Consider the following 27,014-nt stretch of genomic DNA (forward strand, 5'->3'; position numbering starts at 1 on the left):
CACACCCAGAATCCCCCTGTGCAGTGTCCCCCTGTATAATGTCCCCCATGCAGTGTTCCCCTGTGTAGTGTCCCCCGAACAGTGTGCCCTTGTGCAATGTCCCCCTGTGCAATGCCCCCACACCCAGAATCCCCCTGTGCAGTGTCCCCCTGTATAATGTCCCCCATGCAGTGTTCCCCTGTGTAGTGTCCCCCGAACAGTGTGCCCTTGTGCAATGTCCCCCTGTGCAATGCCCCCACACCCAGAATCCCCCTGTGCAGTGTCCCCCTGTATAATGTCCCCCATGCAGTGTTCCCCTGTGTAGTGTCCCCCGAACAGTGTGCCCTTGTGCAATGTCCCCCTGTGCAATGCCCCCACACCCAGAATCCCCCTGTGCAGTGTCCCCCTGTATAATGTCCCCCTGTGCAGTGTCCCCCATGCAACCTCCTCCTGTGTAGTGTCCCCGTGTATAATGTCCCCCTGTGCACACCATTTTACTGATTGTCATTCCACAAATACTGTTTATGAAAAAGTCAAAAGCTATGAAAGACTCTTAGCAAGTGTGGAAACTGAAACTGAGTTAACATTTGACGTCTGTATGTCTCCTGTTCAGAACTCTCATCAAACAGGGCAAGGTCATGGCCTAGTGCTATTATTGCTAGGCTATATATCCAGAGACCCTGAAGATGTCCTGGGAACTCACGTTCAATTCCCTTCATTACAGACGTTGGAATTTGAGTTCAATATCGAATCTGGAACCAAGAGTCTGATGATGACCATAAAACTATTGTCAAGAGGAAAAGCTCACCTCATTCACTGATGTCCTTACTCAGTCTGGCCTACATGTGATTCCAGACCCATGGCAATGTGGTTGATTCTCAACCCTGGACAATTAGGGATGTGCAATAAATGCCAGCCTAGCCAGATGCTCATATCCAATGAATTAATTTAACCAAACTTAAAATATTGACTCTGTTTCTCTCATCTCAGACGCTGCCAGATCTGCTGAGTTTCTCCAGCATAAAGTCCCACAATCATACAGCATGGAAATAGATCCTTTGGTCCATCCAGTCCATGCTGACCATAATCCTAAACTAAATCAGTCTCACCCGCCTGTGTTTGGCCCATATCCCTCGAAACCTTTCCTATTTATGTACTTATCTAAACACCTTTTAAATGTAGTAACTGTACCCACATCCACCACTTCCTTATTCCACACATGAACCACTCTCTGCATGTCTTTTTAAAATCTTTCTACTCTTACCTTAAAAATACATGCCTTAGTCTAGAAATCCCCATTCTAGAAAAAAGACACCTGCCATTCACCTTATCTATGCCCCTCATGATTTTATAAACCTCTACAAAGATACCCCTCAACCTCCTTCGCTCCAGTGAAAAAGTCCCAGCCTATCCAGCCTCTCCTTAGGACTCAAACCCTCCATTCCCAGCAATATTCTGGTAATTCTTTTCTGAATGCTCTCCAGCTTATTAATATCTTTCCTAGAACAGGGTGACCAGAACTGCGCACAGCACTCCAGAAGAGGCCTTACCAACTTTCTATACAACCTCAACATAATGTTCCAACTCCTATACTCAAAGGTATGAGCAATGAAGACAAGCGTGTTAAACTAAACTAAACTGAGCACTTTGTGATTGTTTCAGATGTCTGTATTTTAATTTAATTTTCAACATGAGTGCTGGACGCTGAGGGGTGACCTTATGGTGGTGTATAAAATCATGAGGGGTATGGATAGGATGAATAGCCAAAGTCCTTTCCACAGGGTAGGGGAGTCCATAAGTTTAAGGTGAGAGGGGAAAGATTTAAAAGGGACATTAGAGGTAACTTTTTCATGCAGAGGATGGTGCGTGTATAGAATGAACTGCCAGAGGAAGAGGTGGAGGCTGGTATAATTACAACATTTAAAAGGCATCTGGATGGGTACATGAATAGGAAGGGTTTAGAGGGATAGGGGCCAAATGCTGGCAAATGGGACTAGATTAATTTAGGATATCTGGTCGGCATAGACAGGCTGGACCAAAGGGTCTGCTTCCTTGCTGTTTATCTCTATGACTCCTTTGTAGTTTACTTTTATTATTTATGAAAGACTCTGTGGGTGTTAAGTTTAAATGATAAAAGTCAATTATTAATTGACTAGTCCAGGTGTAATAATGTAACGAAGGGACAGATATATTAATCCATAGTCACCTTCTTTAAAAAGTTAGAGGGAATGTTGTATCCTTCTTAAAGGGTAAGGAACTAACAGTCATGTGGGAGTGTATCTGGTGTGACACATTCATCGCCCCGCTACAGTCAGCTGCTGAGCTGTATTGTATCAATCCACAGCACATAGAGTAACCTGAAGAACGCTTTGATGCAGAGTTTCTTGTCCGAGTCTAAAAGTGGGATTGGTTCAGGCTTCCCGGGGACCACACTGCACAGCACCACACATGGGATCTTTCAGCGGGACCCTGGGAGGCAGACAGGGCTTCAGTTTAACACCTCGTCTGGGAGATCGCTCCAGCGACAGTGCAGCACTCCCTCGGTGTCAGCTCTGACTGTTGCACTCAGGTCCTAAGGTGGGACTTGGGCACAGAAGATTGAGGCGTACAGGTAATTTCTACCTGTTCGCAGTGGAATGATAGTAGTTTGAAGTCAGCACTAGATTAATTTAGGGTGTCTGGTTGGCATGGACGAGTTGGACTGAAGGGTCTGTTTCCATGCGGTACACCACTATCACTCTGGCTGTTGAATTGCAGGTGGCAATCAAGCTGCTGAAAATTGTGATTTTTTTACTGATTAGTAATTGATTCCACTGTGCTCCGGGCTGGTTAGTTCATTTGGCTAAATGGGCAACAGCTCAGGACCATAGAACATAGAACAGTACAGCACAGTGCAGGCCCTTCGGCCCATGATGTTGTGCTGACCTATTATCCTACTAAGATCAATCTACCCTGCATACTCTACATTTTACTATCCTCCATGTGCCTATCCAAGAGTCGCTTAAAAGTCTGTAAAGTATCTGACTCCACTACCACTGCTGGCAGCGCATTCCACACCCCCACCACTCTCTGTGTGAAGAACCTACCTCTGACATCTCCCCATACCTTCCTCCAATCACCTTAAAATTATGCCCCCTTGTAATAGTCATTTCCGCCCTGGGAAAAAATCTCTGGCTATCCACTCTATCTATGCCTCTCATCATCTTGTACACCTCTATCAAGTCACCTCTTATCCTTCTTCGCTCCAATGAGAAAAGCCCTAGCTCCCTCAACCTTTCCTCATAAGACCTGCCCTCCAGTCTAGGCAGCATCCTGGTAAATCTCCTCTACACCCTCTCTAAAGCTTCCACATCCTTCCTATAATGAGGAGACCAGAGCTGAACACAATATTCCAAGTGGATCAATCCCTGCATTGGCTGTTGTAGTTTTATGTATACTTTCATGGGATGTGGGCATCGTTTATTTCCCATCCCTCCACGCCCTGGAGGAGGTGGAGGTGAGCTGCCTTCTTGAACTGCTGCAGTCCACCTGCTGTAGATCCGCCCAACAGTGTTGTTATGGGAAGGAGTTACGGGATTTGGACCCAGAGACCCTGAAGGAACATTGTTATATTTCCAAGGTCAGGACTTGCAGCTGGTGGTGTTTCCCCAGAAGCTGCTGCCTTCCCTTCTCCTAACTGATCGAGGATGTGGGTTTTGGAAGGTGCTGTTTGATGATCCTCAGTTGTGGCTTTACCTCCTTGCTGCATCCCATGCTTGTGGAGTGGAGCCCATCAAGCCAAACACAATCACAGAGTTTTAAAGCACAGAAAGTGGCCCTTCAGCCCATCATGGCTGTGCCAGTCATCAAGCACCTGGTCCCATTTCCAGCGCTTGACCCATAGCCTTGTAAGCTACGGTGCTTCAAATAATCATCTAAAAATTTCTTAGATATAGCAATAGTTCATGCATCTACCACCCTTTTGGGCAGTCAGTTCCAGATCATCCGGGAAAAAAAAACACCTTCCTTAAATTCCCTCTAAACCTCGTGCCTGTAGTCTTAAATACATCCCTGGTTATTATTGATCCCTCCACTAAGGGGAAATGTTTCTTCCCATCTGTGCACCTCAATCAGGGCTCCCCCCACCCACCCCGCCCCCCGGCCCTCCCTGCCCCAGCCTTCTCTGCTCTAAGGAAAACAGCCCCAACCTATCTAATCTCGCCCTCCCTACTCTAAGCCTATCTAATCTCTCCTCAGAACTAAAGTTCTCCAGCTCAGACACCATCCTGGTGAATCTCCTCTAAAGGAGATCACTGTGTTGCTGATAGAGATCTCAGATCCCTTGTTTAACTGGATTACAATCAACCGTTTCGTATCTCACCTTGATTTAACCCACCCCCTCCTGTATGACCCACTGTCTCTGTCCAGTGAGGGATTGTGCCAATTGTGCTCAGTAATCTATGGAAAATTACTCTTCTATATCTCCCTCCTCAGTACAAAGTCCCACTCACTGTCAGAACTGCCTTGATTGACAGTGGTAATGCTGAGAATGGAAACAATAAGGTCACAAGTCCAGAGCGATAGTTCCTATTTATTGCACTAAGAGTCATTGTAGATTTCATACTGGCTGCTAACTTGCGTGTCATCCCATCGCCAACTCCTTTTTGTGAAATCACTCAAGAAGGTTAGATTAAATCCCTCACACACCCTGGATTTTAACCCCCAATTTCTGCCACGCTTGCTCAAGAATGTGAATCATATTCCACTCTCTACTCTCTGTCCTTGTGTCCTCTATCTGCATAACCCAGCATTCTCAAAGACCAGTGCCTGTCTAGTTTCAGGCTCGAAACCCATTAATATAGGAGAGTGTGGTGGATGAGACATTTTCAGTCGTGGCTTTCAAGAGGGAATTTGTCCATTATTTGACGGGGGAAAAAGAAATCCAAAGCTACAGGAAAGTGAGATGAGGGGAGTCATTCTACCTTTTCTCAGGCTTTTTGTTTTATTCATTTGCTCTCTGGTTTTGAGTGTTGCTGCTCGTTATCACACGGCCAGAGTTGGGGGGGACTTTGTGTGTGAACTGCTGCATTGCAAATGCTGATGGTGTTAACCACCTCGATAATCATCGAATCCCTATAGCGTGGAAGCAGTCCATTCGGCCCATTGAGTCATACCAACCCTCCAAAGAGCATTCCACCCAGACCCACCCACCTATCCCTGTAACCCTGCATTTCCCATGACCAATCCACCTAACCTGTACATCTTTGGACTGTGGGAGGAGACCGGAGCACCCGGAGGAAACCCACGGTACTTGGACAAAACCCACGCAGACACGGGGAGAATGTGCAAACTCCACACAGTCGCCCGAGGGTGGAATCGAACCTGGGTCCCTAGTGCTGTGCGGCACCACTGAGCCACCAAGCCATCCTTGTTCAAAGGAGTTCTCCCCAGCAAGAATGAAAAGCAAATTGTAGATATGGATGTAGCAACATGGAAACAGGCCATTCAGCCCATCAAGTACAACTCAGTGTTTACAATCTACATGAGCCTCCTCTCAGCCTCCCTTGTCTAACTCCATCTGTCTAAACTCCCCGACTTCTTTCCCTCATGTCTTTACCCAGCTTCCCCTTAAATTAATCTATGCTGTTTGACTCGCTCCGTCCTTGAGGTACCAAGTTCCCCATTCTCAGTCCTCTTACGAAGAAGGGCAGTACGTGACATGAAGGGGAATTTGGAAGTGATAGCCTTCATACAGCAAAGGCAGATTGATTCCTTAATGTCGATCCCACATTCCCGGGAGAATAATTAATGGAGGGGGGGTTGGTTAGCTTGTGCAGCTGGTTGCAATGATGAATGATGCCAACAGCAAGGGTTCAATTTCTGTACCAGTGGAGCGCACCAGGCCTTTTCAATCACATCCTTTGCTATCTTTCTCTCTCTCTGGGGCAGCACAGTGGTTCAGTGGTTAGCACTGTTGCCTCAGAACAGTAGGGACCTGGGTTTGATTCCAGCCTTGGGCGACTGTCTGTGTGCGTTTCTCCCACAGTCCAAAGATGTGCAAGTTAGGGTGGATTGGCCATGCTAAACTGCCCCATAGTACCCAGGAATTTATAGGTTAAGTGGATTAGCCATGGGAAATGCAAGGCTACAGAGTAAGGGTGCGGGTGGGATACTGTTTGAAGGATCAGTGTGGACTTGATGGGCCGAATGGCCCACTTTCACACTGTAAAGGTTCTATGTGGTTGCCCGGGATTGTGGTGATTTTCAGACTTTGGAGAATAGTAACATGTCAGCTGAAACAGGACATTGACGTATTTTAATTCGTATCCCTAAACTAATCCCGCTGAATTTGATTTTTCTTCCCGAGGGCAAACTTATATATTGTGTAGGGTTATACATGAGTATATACGGTAGCAATCACAAATGAACTTAAGGATTTCTCAGTGGAAAACACTGGCTGCTTATGTGTAGAGGTAAAACACCCAAGGGATTAGTTCGATTGCTTTCACTTTATTCATTTGGAAAGAGGTGAGTGAGCTATACTTTAAATATACACAAATCTATATATAAACAGTAAATTCAACAGGAAATTTGTTGTTTAAAAATAAGTTCCGTGAACCCAATTCTGGAAAACTGCTATTTGGCTAAAGGCAACGCTGAACGAAGAAACGTAGAACTGGGTTCTGTCCCTGGTCCATGCCTTGCGAACCGGCCTCAGCTAGAGTCGATGTAGGATCGCTGCAATTTTCTCGGGTTAGGGAGAGGAAAAGAATATTGAGGAAGATAGAGAGGCCAAGTTTGGATTCCTAGTCCAGATTTGCATAAAAAAAGCAGATCAGCTTTTCAGTGCAGCTCCACACAGTTGAACATGCCTACTCCTCTATGAATCTTTAATGCCTTAAGCCAGGCATCGGAATATTCCCCCTGCTAAGGATTCAATACCTCATCAGCAAAGCAGGCTGTTAGAAACTTAATCGGTAAGTAAATTAATCAAATTAATGAAGCAGTATTTTTAATGAATCGGATTGTATTTATTGATCTTATCTCCAACTGTTCCAATTTTTTTGGAGTAATGTGGAGGTGCCGGTGTTGGACTGGGGTGGACAAAGTCAGAACTCAGACAGCACACCCCCAGGTTATAGTCCAACAGGTTTATTTGAAATCACAAGCTTTCGGAGCGCTGAGATAGCAAGAACTGCAGATACTGGAGTCAGAGATAACACAGTGTGGAGCTGGAGGAACACAACAGGCCAGGTAGCACCAGAGGAGCAGGAAAGCTGATGTTTTGGGTCAGAAAAAGGGTCCCGACCCGAAACGTCAACTTTCCTGCTCGTCTGATGCTGCCTGGCCTGCTGTGTTCCTCCAGCTCCACACTGTGTTATCTCTTTCGGAGCACTGCTCCTTTGTCAGGTGAAGATATTTTGAGTATAGGTGATTCTGCTAAACAACTTCTTTCTGGGAGCTAAACTCTTAGGAACCAAACATAATTTCAAATCACCATCAAAACATAAACTGATTTCTCCAAAACTCCCAATAGATGAGTAAAAATGTGGCAGAACCTTATAACCCAGAGAATTAATTGGAGTCTTTAATTCCTTGCAGCCACCCAACTTGCATAAGGAGTGAAATGGAAGTGCACACATAATATTCTGCTATTATTACCAAACAAAAGCTTCATCAAGCACTTAGTGAAAGTAACGGCAAACATTTTAAACTTCATTTTCTTGTTTTCTTACTTTACCTAATTAAACAGACTTGTTCCCATGTTGTGCAAGTTTGCTGTTTAAGTATCCCTTGGTGTATTTTTGCTTCTGTATAGCAAGACTGGATTGACTGGGCTTGTACTCACTGGAATTTAGAAGAATGAGGGGGGATCGCATAGAAATATATAAAATCCTGATAGGACTGGACAGGCTAGATTGGGAAGAATGTTCCTGATGTTGGGGAAGTCCAGAACTAGGGGTCACCGTATAAGAATAAGGAGTAAGTCATTCAGGACTGAGATGAGGAAGAATTTCTTCACTCAGAGAGTTGTGAACCTGTGGAATTCTCTCCCACAGGAAGCGGTTGGGGCCAATTTGTTGGATATATTCAAGAGGGAGCAAGATGTGGCCCTTGTGGCTGAAGGGATCAAGGGATATGGAGAGAAAGTGGGAATGGGATACTGAGATTGCATGATCAGCTATGATCACATTGAATGGTTGAGCAGGCTCGAAGGGCCGAATGGCCTACTCCAAACCTATTTTCTATGTTTCTATGTTTCTTTTGCATCGGGCAATAAATCTGACAAGGTAGGCTTAGCCTGAGCCGGCCCTTTCTGCTTTTGGACATAATGGGAAAAATATATATTTTGTGGGTTTCTGCTGTATTTTCTGATTAGGAATAAGGAACAAAAAAAATGTCAAAACTGGAGACCCTCATTCTGCTAAAGGAGAGAAATATTTGGTTCATAGAATCCTTACAGTGTGGAAACAGGCCCTTTGGCCCAACAAGTCCACACCAACCCTCAGACCATCCCACATGGACTCATCCTCCTATAACCCACCTAATCTACACATCCCTGGACACTATGGGCAATTTAGCATGGCCCATCCACCTAGCCTGCACATCTTTCAATTGTGGGAAGAAACTGGAGCACCTGGAGGAAACCCACACATGCAGTCACCTGAGGGTGGAATTGAACCTGGGTCCCTGGTGCTGTGAGGCAGCAGTGGTAACCACTGAGCTACTGTGCCACCCTGCCACCCCAAAAGCCACCAACTCTCAAACTTGCCTTCTCTGAGGATTGAACTCAGGACCTTCAGATTATGAGACTGCTTGTAGAGACTAGAAATTAGCTGTGAGCACAAGGGAGCTTGTTCTGAAAGTCTTCTGTGTCCCATGGATAGAAATTCCCACATTAACTGAGCTATACCAAACCATAAGTATATAACCTTTGGTCAAGTCAATATTTAATGATTATAAATAGTTAATATGCAGAGTGTTAACTGCAAAACAACTATGTGGAGATCCACGTTGACATGGTTAGTTCCTGATGTAGTACAGAAGACAAGTAAGCAATGTGGGATTTGGTGGGATAGGGCGAGGGATAAAAAAATATATAGAAGTCATGATTTATTTACACAAATGTAAACTCTTAAAGAAAATACAAATTGTGATGTGTGAAGGCTTAGTGACCAAGGAATTTATATGGAATGATATTTTTCCCCTGGAATTATTTGGTGAAAGAAAGTGAGACTGTGGGATTAAGACATCCTTTTGAATTGCCACTTTTTCCCCTCCCAGTTCCTTTCCTGAATATCCAGATTCTGTTCGGCCCACGATAATGTCAGACTATTTGACTAAGGCAGGGCTTGACGATGTAGATGTGGAGAGGTTGCTTCCCGCTGTGTGAGAGTCTAGGACTGGAGGATGTACTCGCAGACTGAGGAGTCAGCCATTTAAAACAGAGAGGAGGAGGAATTTCTTCTCTCAGAGGGTTGTGAGTTCTTTACCGCAGAGGGTTATCGAGGCTGGGTTGTTCAGTATATTCAAGACTGAAATGGGTATATTTCTAATCAGTAAGGGAATCAAAGGTTATAGGGAAAAGACAGGAAAGCCGAGTTGTGGATTGTCAGATCAGGCATAATCCATAATGGTGGAGCAGATGCGATGGGCTGAATGGCCTACATAGACCACAAGGCAAAGGAGCAAAATAAGGCCATTCAGCCCATTGGGTCCACTCTGCCATTCAATGAGATCATGATTGATCTGATAATCCTCGACTGCACTTTCCTGCTTTCTCCCCATAACCCTTGGTGATCCTTTGCCACTTCTGCTCCCAAGTCTTATGGGGCCTAAGAACATGAGCTAATAACATCATAACTAGGAGGTGAAGTAGGCAATTCTGTCCCTTGAGCCTGCTCCGCTATTTAATGCGATCATGGCTGATCCCATCTTGGACTCAACTCCATTCTCCTGCCTGCTTCCCATAATGCTTCACTAATTAAAAATCGGTCTATCTCCTCATCAAATTTATTCCATGTCCCAGCATTCACTGCACTGTGGAGTGATGAATTCCGCAGAGAGATAATTCCTGCTCATCTTCCTTTGAGAGAATTAGTTCCTCCCCATCTCTCTTTTAGCCTAAAGCCATGTCCCCTTGTTCTAGATAGACCACAAACCTCTTGTGGGGCAATGTGAGGCTTTGCAATTATTAAATGAGTCCAATGACTCAACAATGAATAGAAATTAAAACTTACGACCTTTCTTGATTTGGAACACAAGATGGTGGGAGTGGAGGGAGGAAGTGGTGACTACTTATGAAACCATAGGTGCAGCCGGTGAGGATTACTGATCACAGCAGATCATGACTGAGCACCTTGTGGATATATTAGTCACACACCTTAACTAGGGCGAGGGAAATGAAGTCTGTAAGGACTGCAGATGCTGTAAATCGGGAACAAAAAACAGAATCAGGAGCAAAATCAGCATCAAAATCAAAATCAGGAACAAAAAAAACAAAAAAAAACAGACGTTGCTGGAAAAGCTCAGCAGGTTTAGCAGCATCTGTGAAGGAAATAATCAGAGTTAATGTTTCGGGTCTGGTAACCCTTCCTTAGAGTTAGCGAAACATAGTTGTAGTTCTGTAGTTGTAGACACTTGTAGTTCTGAGGAAGGGTCATTGGACCCGAAAAGTTAACTCTGATTTTTTTTTCCTTCACAGATGCTGCCAGACCTGCTGAGCTTTTCCAGCAACGTCTGTTTTTGTTCCTAATTTACAGCATCCGCAGTTCTTTCGGTCTTTATGCACTTGTAGATGTTTACAGCACCGAAGAAGCACATTTGGCCCAAGATGACTGTGTCAGTCAACAAAAGTCTAACTGCACTCATCCCGTTTTCCACCTTTTGGCCCATAGTCCCTGCAGGTTATGGCAATGCAAGTTAACTATTTAAATACTGCTCAACTGTTAGGAGAATTTGCGACTCAACCCCATCCTTTCTGGATTGAGATGGGGAGAAAATTCATCACTCAAAGGGCTACGAATCTTTGGAATTCTCTCTGCCAGAAGTTTGTGGATGCTCAGTCGAGTATATTCAAGGCAGAGGTCGATACATTTTTATTTGGGGTCTTCTAAGTGAATTCAGGGACACAGAGATAATGCAGGGAGTGGGATGAGGTAGAAGCTTGGCAGACCTAACTCCAGCTGGTCTTTCTAATGTTCTTAATGTTGCAAACAGGTGAGGTTCAACACTAAACCCAACCACTTGAATAATAGCCACGTGTTGAAAGCTATCAAAGGAAAGCCCTGGCACTGTGTGTTCAGACAGGGAGCAAAACCTTCAGGAGAGAGGAGAAAGAAGAAATTGACAGAGAAAAGGCAAGAGAAATCAACTGATTTGTCTAGATAAAGCCATTCTTTCATTGCTATTGGGTCAAAAGCCTGAAATGACCTCCCTAACAGTACTACAGCACAAGGAACTGCATGCAGTTCACCAGTACCTTCCCAAGGAGCAGTGAGGGATGGGTGATAAAGGCTAATGTCGTCTGTATTGCCTACTATCCTGTGAGCGAATAAATAAATTGTACCCAGCTATCCTGTGCCTCTCCGTACATCTGTGAAAGGAAATTCCCGAACTCCGTATGATTGTCAACATAACCGTTTAGGCTTGTTCAATGAATGGGTTGTCAGCTTTCTCTGCAGCAAAGATTGAACAAAAGCCTGGATTTTTGGCTTGAGTTTTGTTGTGGATTTTGCTGAAGATATCTCGACAGTAATGCTCACAATCTTTAAATCACGCAACGGTCACCGGGGCAACGAGCTTGTTCTAAACACTGAGTTTATTTGGGCTAAAATCTCGAGGCAGGAACATAGGAAATACAACCAGGAGCAGGATATTCAGCCCCTTGAGGCTGCTCTGCCATTCAATAAGGTCTTGGCTGATGTTCCTCTTCAATGCCAATTTGCCTCACCAGTCATGTTTCCCTTGACATCTTCAAATTGTAGAAATCCATTGCTCTCTGCCTTGTACACAATATCTGAGCCTCCGCAGCCCTTTTGGGGTAAAGAATTCCAAGGATTCATCACGCTCTGAGTGAAGGAATTCCTTCTCATCTCAATCCTCAATGGCCTTTCTCTCATTCTAAGACTGTGTCCCAGCCAGGGGAAATGTCCTTTGTACATCTTCTTTGTTGAAACCTGTAAGAATTTTGCTGCTTCAACGAGATCGCCCCTTATTCTCGAAAACCCTGGGGAATAAAGGCCCAGTTTCCTCAATCTCTTTCCTGATAGGACAATCCTGCCATTCCGGGGATCAGTTGGATGGGGCTTTGTAATCCAATCCAAAAGCCAGCTGACAATTTGACACTGGCTTTCTTAGTCGAGGGCTAACCTCTCGGGAAGATTTCCCGTGGCAAGGTACACAGGCGACCGTTGGGTGAGGTCATTAGGGTCCTGGAGTCGCCTTGTGATAATGTCATAGAACAGCACCTTAATGAGTGTAACTACCACGGTGTGGGCAGAGCTAACACAGCTCTGGAAGAACACCATCAGATTCCAACAACCAGACTCAGGAACAGAGAGGTGTGAACACAGAAAGAAGGTAGATTAGCGTTACCTAACGTAACTATAAGATAAAAGCCTGGTATATCTATGACTACCACGTACAGCAGTACTTCGTATTAATGTATCATAAATAACGTTACTTTAAAAGCTAAACCCCAGGACAGTTCTTGACTTTGCCTTCTCTTTGACCAGTCTGTAAAGAACCCAAATGCATTGTGTAACACCAAGTTGCACCATGAAAAGAGCAATTGCTTGAGAAAGGGTCTGGTAATGGGTGGGATTGTATTACTGAGTAACCACCGGTTTGCAATCTGTTTCAGACTCTGAAGGATGTGGGGATGGGCCTTTCTTCCCATCTTGCTCGTAGTCAGTGCAGCAGGAGGCTGCTGGGCTGTGTAAGTATGCTTTGAGCACTCGTGCACGTCGTATTTATGTACGTTACCATGGCACTCACTTCTCAACTCCAGGCAAAATCAACAATCAGAACATTAGGTTCCAGTGCACTGCTTCACCCCCTTCCCATCCAGTCTCCTTCCACGTGTAAAAACAACTATAGCAGGCTGTTGCATTGCTGTAACAGCCCAACCCACAGCACTTCCCTTTCTAGATCAATCTGCCATGATCCCACTGGCTCAAGGGCGCAAGTCTCACGGCATCTTGGAGCTGGTGATAAATGCGCCTTAGCCAGTGCCAAGGACAAATTATACTTAAAAGATCTCAACCGATCCATTCCTCTTCTGAGTTGGAGAAGAGGGTCTGTTTCCGTGCCATGTAACTCTATAAGACTCTAGGATGCAGGCTAGTGGTCTTGTCTTTTTTCCCATTAGCTTTCCCGGTCCTTAATGCCTAGTGATTGTGGGATTGTACCTTCTTTCTTTTGCCTTTCCTTTTCTACTATTCTTAGGATCCTTTCTGTGTCTTGTACTGTAGAGTGATGTACAAAATAATTGTGCAAAGTCTTTGCCATTTCCTCATTTCCCAATATTAATACCCGGGTGTCATCCTCTGAAGGACTACCACTCAGCACCTCTTCATTAGCTTTGCTGTTTCCCCAAATATCTGTAATCTCCTGGTCTACCAATAATCTTTGCAGCACTGTCCATCTTTCTTTTTCAACTTAATAGCATTCTTAGCTCCCTTTGTTAGCCATTGATGCTGCTTTCTTCTTGTACAGCCATTCTCTGAACAGAATGTATCTTTTGTAGAGACTTATATTAACCTACAAAGAAGGGGAAGAGGCCCCCAAGCGTTGCTAACAGCATTTAGTAAGATCATGGCTAATCCGACTGTAACCTCAAACCCACATTTCCGTCTATCCCGATCACCTTTCACCCTCTTGCTCACCCAGAATATGTCAGCTGCTGTCTTAAAAACATTCAGAGGATCCTCAGGAAGAGAGTTCCAAAGACTTGTGACCGCATCTGTTTTAAAAAGGTGGCCCTTTCATTTTTACACCATAGCACCTAGTTCTAGGGTGGCATGGTGGCTCAGTGGTTCTCACAGCGCCAGGGACCTGGGTTCGATTCCCTCGGGCAACTGTCTGTGTGGAGTTTGCATGCTTTCCCTGTTGTCTGCGTGAATTTCCTCTGGGTGCTCCGGTTTCCTCCCACAGTCCAAAGTTGTGCAGGTTAGGATGGATTGGCTGTGCTAAATTGCCCACAGTGTGCAGGCGGGGTGGGTTAGCCATGGGAATTGCAGGGTTGGGTCTGAGTGGGATACTCTTTGGAGGGTCGGTGTGGACTCGATGGGCCAAATGGCCTGCTTCCACACTGAGGGATTCTAGATTCTCTAATAGGTGGAAGCATCCTGTCCACGTCCAAGGTGTCAGGACACCTCATCTCTTATATGTTTCAATCAGGTCATCACTAACTCTTCCAAAACCCCGGCCTCTCCCACAGGACAACCCTCCAATTCTAGGATTCGTCTGACAAGCTTTCTCTGAACTGCCTCCAATTTACATCCTTCCTCTAATAAAGAGACCAATACTGTGTATAGCCCTCCAGCTGTTGTCTCACCAATGCCCTGTATAACTGAATGAAAGATCCCCGACACATTCGCCATTGCTCCTCCACTGCTGTATCTTTTAACCTAACTATTCAGTCCACTTTGTCTTCATAGCTTTATAAACCCCTTTATTTAACGTTCATTGATTGCATATCCTGAAAACTTGGTGGAGGCAGACTTGACCAAAGCATTCAAGAGCGAGCTAGATTATTATTTTAAAATGTGGGGGAGAAGATAGGAGATTGGCGCTGAGGGAATCACTCGTTCGCAGGGCCAGCACAAGACACAGCGGGCTGAATGGTCTCCTTACGTGCTGTGATTTCTCCAGGCCCACGTTTTGCATCGTCAGACTGATTTGTGAAATTGCATCTTGTTATGTTGACTCTAATGTTTTAGAGTAGATTTGTAGCTTGGGTTGTGGGTGTTGAGGTTGGTTGGCTCGCCAAGCTGGTTCGTTGTTCCGCAGATGTTTCATTTCCCTGCTGGGTAACATCATCAGTGCAGCCTCCAATGAGGTGCTGTTGCGTTTTCCCGCCTGGTATTTAAACTCTGGCATCCGTTGTTCTGTGTTATCTCACTTCTTGTTTTCCTTCGCAATGGAGGGTACATGGGGTCTAGCTCTATGTGTTTGCTGATGGCTTTCTTAGTGGGTTTCTGCTGTCCTTGTGGGTTGTTGATGGCGGGGGGTGGTTTGTGTCTCACACTGAGTGGTAATACCTGGTTTCTGAGGCATCCATGTTGACTCCTATTTGGAGGATCCTTTGCGGCTTGAGGCCACTTATTAAACCTGTCTCATTACAGGGTCTAAAATAACCTGTTCCCTGGTTGGTTCCAGGACATGTTGTTCTGCAAGCAGCCAAGATTACATCACCTTCTTAGTCTAGGCACGGTTTAATCTTAAAGAGATCACTTTACTTCCACAACGTAGACCCAATCATTGAACCTTCTTAACAATTCTTCTCTCTGTTCCTACTGAGAATTCCTCTTGTGTTACTGTATTTCTTATACCGGAGTCAGGGCAACTGTTTGCTAACTCCCATCCTGTTTCCCCACATTCTTGACTCATATCTACCAAAATTAGGTTTAAGTTTAGCGTGTTCAATCTCTGTTCAGCTCTTGAGGACCAGCTGATAGAGCCATTACCTCTGAATCAGCAAGTTATTGCTTCACGTACCTCTCCAAGACATCTGCAGCCCCGAACCTGTATAAGTTGATAGCAATCTGTCTGACACTCAAAGATGATGACACTCCAAAGGTACTTCATTGGCTGTCAAGCACTTTGGGATTCATCGAGGTTGTAAAAAGGTGCTATATAAATGCCAGGCTTTCTTTGAAAGCAATGTCAGTATCTTCCTTTTAACAAGTGGTTGAGTTTCCATTCATTTGGACAGGCACACATTTCTTTCTCACAGCAGTTTAATTATCGTCAAATTTCACCTCCAACCTTTGGGCTTTGGTTATCATGTTATGCCCAATTCATGGTTGTGTCATTGTGTAGTTCTGTGACTCTTTTAAAATCGTCAGTGCTCCCAAATGTCAGATTACCATGTAATGCTATTTTATCTCGTTCGTTTATTGTGTTGTTTCGTGTCATATGCAAATATTAAACAAGCCATTTTGACTTTGCCTGTGAATTCCCTGCAGGTTTGGAATGGCGGTGGTAAATGGTTCTGTGAACGTTACTGTGGAATTCCCCTACATCAGGTAATTTTGTTGCTGCTGACAGATGCATATTGCAAATCTTCCAAGATATCGTGTTATCGCTCAAACCCAATGATCTAGACAAGCAAGGTACGTCCCAGTGTAGGTGGCAGGGTAACTGATCATTGCCTCTCTACAATGTAACTTGCAGCCCCAACTTTGTACAGGCATGTGTGTTCCAAAGAAGATAGGAGCAGGAGTAGGCCATTTGGCCCCTTTAGCCTGCTCTACCATTCAATGTGATCGTGGCTAATCATTGAGCTCAATTCCTAATACCGCTCTTCCCTCATATCCCTTGATCCCTTTAGCCACAAGAGCTATATCTACCTCCTTCTTGAAACACATAAAGTTTTGGCCTCAATCGCTTTCTGAGGCAGTGAGTTCCACTGGCTTTCCCCACTCCTGTGGGTGAAGATATTTCTCCTCATCTCGGCCCTGACTTGGTCCTTATTCTGAGACTATTTCCCATGTTTCTAGGTAATACGACGTGTGCGAAACTTCCTGTTTGCATCCACCCTGTTTAGCCCCATGTGTTTTCTAAGTTTCATTGATCACATCTTCTCCTTCAAAGCTCTACACAGACCAGTTCCCTCAATCTCTCCTCATAAGACACCCCAGGGATCCGTGGTCACTGGACTTGAAACATTAACTCTGTTTCTCTCCCCACGGATGCTACCAGACCTGCTGAGTTTCTCCAGAAATTTCCGCTTTAGTTCGCTTCGGATCTCCAGCATCCGCGGGTTCTTTGTTTTATTTTAGTTTTAAAACTTTCCACATGGGGTGTGGTCATTGCAGACTGGGCCAACATTTTGTGCATATTTAAGAGTCCATGTGGGGCTGGAGTCACATAGGGGCCAGACCAGGTAAGGATGGCAGATTTCATTCCCTAAAGGGCATCAGTAAATCAGATTTTTTTTTGAATGACAATAGCTAGTCGTTATGCAGTCACCCTTGGGCTAGCTTTCTAAAATAGAAATTCCAGATTTTTAATCATCGCCACAGTGGGGATTGAATCTGTCTGTCCATGGCTATATATTACCAAGCCAGTGGCATTACCACTGTACCAACAGTTCCCTCACAGTTGAGGGAAGTGACATAGGTGCATTTAAGGGCAATATAAATAACCACACTAGGAAGGAAGAAACATATGGACATGCTGACAAGGTTAAATGGTGTAGGATGGAAGGAGATGCATATGGGCTAGAACAAGTCTGCTGGGCCAAACAGCCTGTCTCTGTTGTTTTGGACCAGATCAAACCCTCAACATATATTATAGCCTAGACCCCACATTTTTCTTATTTTAAAGGCAAGTGCCAGGCGTTGCATTCCAGATGCAATTTGATTGGGCAAACCACCAGATTTGAAGCAAAACACACTTTATTAATGCATCGTAATTAAAATGCAACAAAAGAAATTGGAATAATTAACTCTGTTGGAAAGCCTAACAGAATAATAGATCATTTAACTACTAACCAGCATCTGTTCCAATATAATAACATCCCATAACTTCAGTAAAACAGATAGTCTCATGGGCAATTCTCCAGTTAGGAATAGAAGACATCAAGAGAAAACTCTAAGGAAGAGAGGGAGAGAGAGGGTAGCAGGGAGAGATGTACTGCAGCTTCCAAACCCAGCTTTGAGTCCCCAGCAACAACTGCTACTGAAAAACTAAAACCAAGAATCCTGGTTCTGTGTGAGCTTGTTAAGTCTGCTTCTAATGCTCCAGCTTAAAAAAAAAACCAAGGCCTCACAAGCCGTTTAATTTATTGGATTCAACAGCTTATCACCTCAGTCTTAAAACCTCTTGAAAGCCCTAGAATAGTCACACAGTGCTATTAGTTCTGCGTCATGTACGTTGCTCTAGCCGGTTGAGCGACAAACAGGTGACTTTTGACTTTCTGTTCTTCCCTCAGTGTTTGTGGGGCTGAACCACCCCAGAGCTGCATTTTTGGCCAAGTGATGAATGTTGGGTCTTTTCTGGGTGAGTATACCTCACACGGAATCCTCTAGAGGACATGGGGAGAAATATTCCAGATGCACCTAATGTGGGCAGTGAGGCTCAGTGATGCCAAACTCCTTCCGGTGTGAGACAGAGCCACAGCATTCACAAAGAGCAGGTCCTCTGATAACAGGGGAAGTGAATGAGAGTGAAAACTCAGAGCTGCTAGAAATGCGAGTCAGAAGAACTCGGCAGCAGCTATGGAGAGAGAGGATGAATGAACCTGTCCAGTCCAACATGGCTCTTCTTCCAAACTAGAATAAGATGCAGGGGAATAGTCTGCCTAGGGTTGTGCTACAAACTCTCAAAACAACAATCTGTGCCTTTCACTGGCTGCCTTTGGATTTTTTTATTTCAAAAATATATTTCATTCATAAATATATCTGTATACACATACATAGTCACTGAAGAAAAACCAAAAGAACTGCGGATGCTGTAAATCAGGAACAAAAACAAAGTTGCTGGAAAGGTCACCGGACCCGAAACGTTAACTCTGTCTTCTCCTCCACAGATGCTGCCAGACCTGCTGAGCTTTTCCAGCAACTTTGTTTTTGTTCATAGTCACTGAAGCATCATCATAGAATCCCTACAATGTGGGAACAGGGCCTTCAGCCCAACAAGTCCACACTGACCCTCAGAGCACCCCACCCTGACCCATCCCCCATAACCCACCTAATCTACACATCCCTGAATGCTACAGGCAATTTATCATGGCAAATCCACTCAGCATGCACATCTTTGGACTGTGGGAGGAAACTGGAGCACCCAGAGGAAACTCACACAGACACGGGGAGAATGTGCAAACTCCACACAGACAGTCACCTGAGGCTGGAATTGAACTCAGGTCCCTAGAACTGTAAGACAGCAGTGCTAACCTCTGAGCCACCGTGCCATCCTTAAGCAGTTCAGTTTTATACAGTAGCATATGAAGAAACAAACAAACATTGGCATTTGACTCTATCCAAACAAACCAAAGGCATTTCTTTCTTGTACAAGACTATATTTACATACATTCTGAGGCAACTACAGGCTCAGACAACTGAACGGACCCCATTTACCTTCAGCAGGAAGACCTCAGACTGTGGTCTTTCCCCAGTGTGCCCTGGCAGCAGCTGCCCCAAGCTTTAGTGCGTCCCTCAGCATGTAGCCCTAGGCCTTGTAATGTGCCAGTCTGCAACACTCAGTCAGGGTCAACTCCTTACTCTGGAAGACCAACAAGTTTTGGGCAGACTAAAGAGGGTCTTTCACCGGGTTGATGGTTCTCCAGGCGCAATTGATGTTTGTCTCGTGTATGTCCCGGGGAACAGACCATAGAGCTGCTCAGGATGACAAAGACCAGAGCATCTCTCTCCAGACTTCCTTTGCAAAGGCACATTCCAGAAGGAGATGTGTCACAGTATGTCCCTAGTCAGTACCTTATGATAAAGGTCACACATGACTACAGAAAGCCAGGAGGCACAATGGCATAATGTTGCTTTTCTCTCCTCTTTTCCGTTGTCGTTAAAAATTTAATTAGTTCAACAAATATTTTTACGCAGGGAAATCTGTCATCCTCACCTGGTCTGGGCCTACATGTGACTCCAGACCCACAGCAATGTGGTTGACTCTTAACTGTTAACCAAACACCCAAAGAACTCCAGATGCTGGAAATCAGAAACCAAAACAGAAAATGCTGGACTGATTTGGACCTGATTTTAGGAGGCATGGTTAGTAAGTTTGTGTATGACACCAAAATTGGCAATATAGTGGACAGTGAAGAAGGTTATCTAAGATTACAAAGAGATATTGATCTGAGGAGGGCTGAGGAGTGGCAGATAGAGTTTAATTTGGATAAATGTGAGGTATTGCATTTTGGTAAAACAAACAAGGGCAGGACTTATACAATTCGTGGTGGGCCCTGGGTGGTGTTGTAGAACAGAGAGACCTTGGGGTTCGGGTTCATATTTCTTTGAAATTTGCGTTGCATGTAAACAGGGTAGTTAAGAAGGCATTTAACACACTTGCCTTCAATACTCACATCTTTGAGTATAGGAGTTGGGACGTCATGTTGAGGTTGTACAGGACATTGGTGAGGCCTCTTCTGGAGTACTGTGTACAGTTTTGTCACCCTGTTATAGGAAGGGTATGATTAAACTGGAGAGGGTTCAGAAAAGATTAACCAGGATGTTGCTGGGAATGGACAGTTTGAGTTATGAAGATAGTCTGGATGTGGGTGACCTTATAGAGGTTTATAAAATCATGAGGGTTATAGACAAGGTGATTAGCAAGGGTCTTTTCCCTCAGGTGGGGGAGTTCAAAACGAGGGGGCATATTTTTACGATGATAGGAGAAAGATTTAAAAAGGACATGAGGGGCAACTTTTTTACGCAGAGAGTGGTTTGTATGTGAAATGAACTGCCAGAGGAAGTGGTAGATGCCGGTGCAGTTACAACATTTAAGAGACATTTGGATAAGTTCCTGAATCAGAAAGGTTTAGAGGGATATGGGCCAAGTGCAGGCACGTGGGACTAGTTTAGTTTGGGAACATGATCGGCATGGATGGATTAGACTGAAGGATCTGTTTCTGTGCTGTATGACTCTATAACTCTATAATTCAGGGGGTCTGGCAGCATCTGTGGAGAGAAAGCAGAACTGTTCTGAGGAAGGGTCGCTGGACGCGAAACATTAACTCTGATATCTCGTCACAAATGCTGCCAGACCTGCTGAGTTTTTCAGCAATTTCTGTTTTTGACTCTCAACTGTTCTCTGGGCATTTAGGGATGGGCAATAAATGCTGGCCCAGCCAGAGACATCCACATCCTCTGTATGAATAAAAAGGACTGCCAACTCTGATTGGGTGCATTCCTGGAGGATTGATCACATCTTCTCCCCTTTTAATCTGCCCAGTCCCTGATGTCATGCTATTGGACGCCTGACCTGCCCATCATTTCTTCATCCTGCTTTTCTGAACCAATTGGAAAATTGATTCTCCGATTGGATAGTCAGTCAAAAATGTCTTTCTCTCCTTATCTCTGTCATCTCTAGTGAATGGACAGAATTAGTCAAATAAACATTTTTCGAAAAGAATTCCACTACTTTTTAAATCCTCTGTATGATTTATCTCCAGGGTGTGTTTACAGAGATTTTGATTTATTTATTCATTCACGGGATGTGGGCATCGCTGGCTAGACAGCATTTATTGCCCATCCCTAATTGCCCAGAGGGCAGTTAAGAGTCAACCACATTGCTGTGGGTCTGGAGTCACGTGTAGGCCAGACCAGGTAAGGATGGCAGTTTCCTTCCCTAAAGGACATTAGTGAACCAGATGAGTTTTTACAGTCGATTGACAATTGACTCATGGTCAACATTAGACTCTTAATTCCAGATTTTTATTGGATTTAAAATTCCGGCATCAGCCACAGGAGGATTCAGACCCAGGACCCCAGAACATTACCTGCGTGTCTGGATTAACAGTCCAGCCATAATACCACTAGGCCATCAATCCCCCTCTCACATAAATCTTACCCAAGTTTCCGATCAGATCCTGGAGTGGAACTTGAACATGGAATCCTTAGACTCAGAGGTAACAGCGCTACCCACTGAATCACATCTGACTAACATTCTGGTCCTGGGGACTTCAGGCTAATCCTGGAGGATCAGCAACCAGCTGTAGTACTACTATTCACTTCAAGGAGGAGGAAAAAAGGTCCTCTCTTCTTGATCCTCTGATTGCCATTAGCAGGCATGATAACTTCAAAGACTCCTGTCCTGTCTGCACACATGGCAATATGGGAAATGAGGTAGGCAATCTGCTCATAGCAAGCACCGACTTACAGCACAGTGATAACTTGCTCAGCCATTGCAGACGGCTTAAGGAGTCAACCACATTGCGCTGTGTATGGAGTCACATGTAGCTCAGGCCAGGTAAGGATAGCAGATTTTCTCACCTAAAGGATATTAAGAATCAGTGCATACAAAGGCTATTCAGCCCATGAAGTCTGCGCCAACTATCCAAAGGACATCCACCCTAGACCTACCCTCCCCCACCCCAATTTAGCATGGCCAATCCACCTAACCTGCAAATCTTTGAACTGTGGAAGGAAACCAGAGCACCCAGAGGAAACCCACACAGATAACATGCAAACTCCACACAGACAGCCATCCAAGGCTGGGATTGAACCCAGGTCCCTAGTGATGTGAGGGAGCAATGCTAACCACTGACCCACCGTACCACCACATGTGAACCAGCTGCGTTTTAAGCAATAATCAATGATATTTTCACAGTCAGCGTCACCGAGATGACTTTCGAACGTCACAGATTTCTTATTAAAATGACAGGAGCCATTTAGCAGAAGATTGCGTAAAAAAGTTGCCCCTCATGTCCTTTTTAAATCTTTCTCCCATGATTGTAAAAAAATCATTGTTTTGAACTCCCCCACCCGAGGGAAAAGGCCCTCGCTAATCACCTTGTCTATAACCCTCACGATTTTATAAACCTCTATCATGTCACCCCTCAAACTCCCATGCTCCAGTGAAAAAACTTTCCTTCCCACAGGATTAGCCTGGGCCTGTGGCCTATTAATCCAGTGACATTATCGCAACACCGTCATCTCCCTTAGTCATCTGCTCAGGGCGCTTTTCTTGTCCCTCACCTGACCTAGAGGAATGAAGCTTCAATGCTTCGGAAAGGATGTTTATTTTTAAAACCGTTCTTTCTTGTTCTTTGCAGTTATTTGGGTTTGTGTCATCAGGTACCAGCAAGTCATAGACTATGGATACCAGTCGGCGCTGAATATTGTAAGTCTGGTGGCTGGCTGCTTGTGTGCAATAGGAGGTTCCTTGGTGGGAAATTTCCAGGTAACTTGTTACGTGAGACTGAGTCGGGGCTGAGGATTGTGGCGGGGGAGCGGGGTTTGGGAGGTGGTCAATGGTTTTGGCCGAACGGGCGGATTTTTGCTGGGCTACGGTTTTGCCAATACCAGCTGCCAATGCACGCATGGCTGCCCCAGGATGTCCGAACTTCAGTGAAGTTTCAACCAGTCTCCACTTCAAAGTTCCTTCCTCAGTCAGCTGTAGTTGGTTCATGGAGCTGGCTTTCTTCTGACTTCCAAACACTTTCGGAACAAAATGTGTGAGTTTACCCACACCATCAGATTCCAGCAGTTTTTCTGTTTCTGCGATTTTTTTTTTTCCTCTCTCTCTCTAAGCCGTTCAGGACTTTTTCCCAACGTTTTTTCTTCGGAAGCTGCTAAACATTTGGCTCTGACTGAACGTGCCTGCATGGCCTGACCTTCTGAATAGTTTCGGTCTCACTGGACTCCTGCAGGGGACTGGGGACTCTTTTCTCTCAGAGAGTTGTACGATTTTGGTAGCTCGGCGTCAGAAGGTGGAGGAGGTGGGCATCACCGAGTTTTGTTAAGATGGGGGTAGATAGCTTCTAGTCAGGCCTGGGGGGGGGCGGGGCGGTGGGATTGGAGGTTAGCAAAGGGTGGATGGGAATTCAGAATCCGGATGGGTCAGCCATGATCGTATTAGATGGCAGGGTAGGTTTGAAGGGCTGAATGGCGTACTTTACATCCTAAGTCACGTATCTGTGTAAGTCCTGTTCCTCAACATGCACACTTAATAAAAACCAAAGGTGCCTTTGGAAATCGATGGAAGGAAGCCTCGCCTTAGCCCGTCACCTTCCCCTCACTCTCCCTGCCCTTCTCCCTTGACCATGGGCTCAGGACGTAAGCCCTCATACAGGTGCAAAACACTAAGGAGGGCTGGAGCAAGTTACACGCTACTGATGCGCACATTTGCTGGGACCATGCTGCAGGGCATCGTCATTCCTCTGGTGTTGGGTTCGGTGACAGGAGGGTGACCCAATTTGCAAGCCATAGTTAGGTGCCCACTTGAAGGCCAGTTAACAGTGGACACCTCCATCACCATCTTGAGGTGCCCGCCTCCTCTCTCACTGTCTGTCTCTTACCTGAACTGCAACCTGTTGCTCCCTGTCTGCTGCAGTGCCTCTTGCTGGCCCTCCAATGCCCAGAGTCTGTCTGCCAGCCCGAAGGGACCGGGAGCCCATTCTCTGCCCATTCATTGGCTAATTCAGAGGACAGTGACTGCCAATGACGGGCCCTGAATCAGAATGGGGTCGTGACCGCCATTTGACCCTGAGATCAGAGTCTTGACCCCAAATCCTGCTCCTGGACTAATGATCGAATAGGGGGAAATACAGTTTGTTTTGTGTGTGAGAGAGGGGAGGGGGAGAAAGAGAGCCTCTGTCATGTTAATACCTCTAATAATCGATCACTTAAATAAGAGTTGATTAACTCTGTGAGTTAGTTTATTTAACACAGTAAAACACATTATAAGTTGTGAATCAGACAGTACAGTAAAGCCATTGACTTCTGTGAGTGCAATTAAACCGCCAGGCAGAGTCACAACATTGTATACACACAGTACACGGAGCTCTTAAAGCAGAACGACCTTAAAGGCAAGGTGCATATACAACAGCCTCCACCCTGAGACTCCTCCTCCGCAAGTTTCAAATGTTCTAAATGAGAAAATGGCCTGGTTGCCGTGGTGCAGGCTGCCTGAAGGAGGATGGCCTACATCCTAGTCCTTCCCAGGGACATGAAACTCTGAAATGGCTGGAAAAGTCCAGTCTCCCTCCCATCACAGATTGCTCAGTGGTGCTGGCAAACTGTGCTCGAAATCCATAATCCGTCAGTGAAGGTTGTGCCCAGAGCCCCTGGGTGACTATCTCCACAATATAAACCACTATCCCTAAGGATGTTGTGAATACGCCTCCAGCTTTCCCTTTGATCCAAGTCCTCATTTCTCACTTCCCATCGTTTTCTCTTTTGGTCCCCTCCCACGGAGTCTCTCATATAAAAACAAAACTCTGCCAGGAAGCTGTAACAAATGCGGGAATAAAAGTGCTGGAGAAACTCAGTGGCGGGTGTGGGGGGAGAAACAGAATTAAGTCTCGAGTCTGGTAGAACTGTAGGAGCAAGTTACTGCAGATGCTGGAATGTGTACTGAAAGCAGCAAAATGCTGGAGATCACAGCGGGTCAGGCAGCCTCAGTGGAGAGAGAGCGAGCTAACATTTCCAGTCTAGATAACTCTTCGCCAGAGCTGACAGCTCTTCTGTAGAAGAGTCATATGTTAACTGTTTCTCTCTCTCCATAGATGCTGCCAGACCTGCTGAGTTTCTCCAGCATTTGCTGGGTTTGTTGGCAATAATCTGGTTGAATGTGCCTATCACTCATTACTGTCTGCTCACATAATGTTGCCGCAGGTAATTCAGTGGTCTCAGAGGGAAGAGAATTTAAAAACACAAACTCCAGAGGAGGAACTAATTTCTCGATCCTTTACCTCAACAGACTGTCAACCAAATTCACGTCCACCTGGTGGGAGCCTTTCTCGCCTTCTATATTGGCAATCTCTACTTCTGGCTGCAAGTGGGACTGACCTACAAGATCACACCTAGGCACGGAGGCAAGTGGATCGGGTTGGTTCGGATAGTCTGCTGTCTCATATGCACAGCTTGCCTCATCCTGTGTATCCTTTAGCCTGAAGACTTGGGATAGATTGGACATGTTGCCAATCCGACTGGAGATGGTGTGTGATGGCCTCACACCAATTAAAATCCCAGCCTGGGGAGAAAGGGAACAGTTTCCGCGATGAGGAATTTCAGCCCGTGTGGGTAAATTGGTGAAGGCAGGACAGTTTTCTTCCGAACAGGATCGAGATTTTCAAAACCTGGGAGGTGGGTGGGGGGTCCCGACAGAGCAGGCAGGGAGAAGCAGCTCCCATTAGTGTAAGGATTGAGAACGAGACGGCACAGATTGCAGATCGAAGGAATTGCGATGTGAAGAGAAACCTTTCTCTCAGCGAGGAATGAATGGCCTGAAAGTGTGGTGGTTCAAGTTGAGGGATTTGGATGACCATCTGAAAAGGAAGTAGGTGCAGAGTTATGGGGTGAAGGTGGACAGGGGCCAGTCGGTACTAATTTGAGGGCTCGATGGGCCAAGTGGCCTCCGTCGATGCTCCAACAAATCTGTGATTGAAAACCTCATTCTCTGAAGAACTCAAGGGCTCAGAAAAATTGTTCTTCCCAGAAATCCAATTAAATCGATGCCCAAAGCACCCCAGTAGCTTTAGTAAGTAAGTTGAGCCATGTGACGAGAAGGCAGGCTTGGGAATAATCAACCACTCACTCAAAGATGGGTTGATTAACTCTATGAGTTAGTTTATTTAACACAGTATAAGTTATGAATCAGGCATTGCAGCAAAACAATTGATTTCCTGTGAGTGTAACTAAGCTGTCAGGCAGAGTCACAACATTGTATGCACACAGTAGATAGAGTCATAGAATCCCTACAGTGTAGCAGCAGGCCATTTTGTCCCATCAAGTCTACACTGATCCTCCAAAGGACAACTCACCCAAGTCCAACCCATCCTTTCCCATGGCTAATCCACCTAGCCTGCACACTATGAGCAACTTAGCACAGCCAATCTACCTAACCTGCACATCTTTGGACTGTGGGAGGAAACCAGAGCACCCGGAGGAAACCCACACAGACACGGGGAGAACGTACAAACTCCACACAGACAGTCACCCGAGGGTGGAATTAAACCCAGGTCCTCGGTGTTGTGAGGCAGCAGTGCTAACCACTGAGCCACCCCCTCAAAGGGGAATGATCTAAAAGGCCAGGTACACATACAACAGCCTCAGGTTCTGTTCTTGAGTTAACATGAGTTAACCCTTTGATTATCTACAGGGATCTGGACTGAGAAGAACACTATTTTGGGGAGCGGGGGAGAGGGGTGG

The 27,014-nt window shown here is 45.3% G+C and overlaps 1 protein-coding gene across 1 annotated transcript in view; it reads left to right on the forward strand.

The window, feature by feature from the left end:
- tmem150b (transmembrane protein 150B) overlaps positions 1–27,014 on the forward strand; it is a 37,524-nt gene that overhangs the window by 9,357 nt on the left and 1,153 nt on the right. The window contains exons 2-5 of the mRNA XM_048617360.1: positions 16,152–16,211; positions 18,122–18,189; positions 22,916–23,043; positions 25,564–25,741. Coding sequence (XP_048473317.1) covers positions 16,152–16,211; positions 18,122–18,189; positions 22,916–23,043; positions 25,564–25,741 — 434 coding nt within the window. The remainder of the gene's footprint in view (positions 1–16,151; positions 16,212–18,121; positions 18,190–22,915; positions 23,044–25,563; positions 25,742–27,014) is intronic.

Source organism: Rhincodon typus, chromosome 37 (genome assembly GCF_021869965.1).
Source record: "Rhincodon typus isolate 14 chromosome 37, sRhiTyp1.1, whole genome shotgun sequence".
NCBI classification, from domain to species: Eukaryota; Metazoa; Chordata; class Chondrichthyes; order Orectolobiformes; family Rhincodontidae; genus Rhincodon; species Rhincodon typus.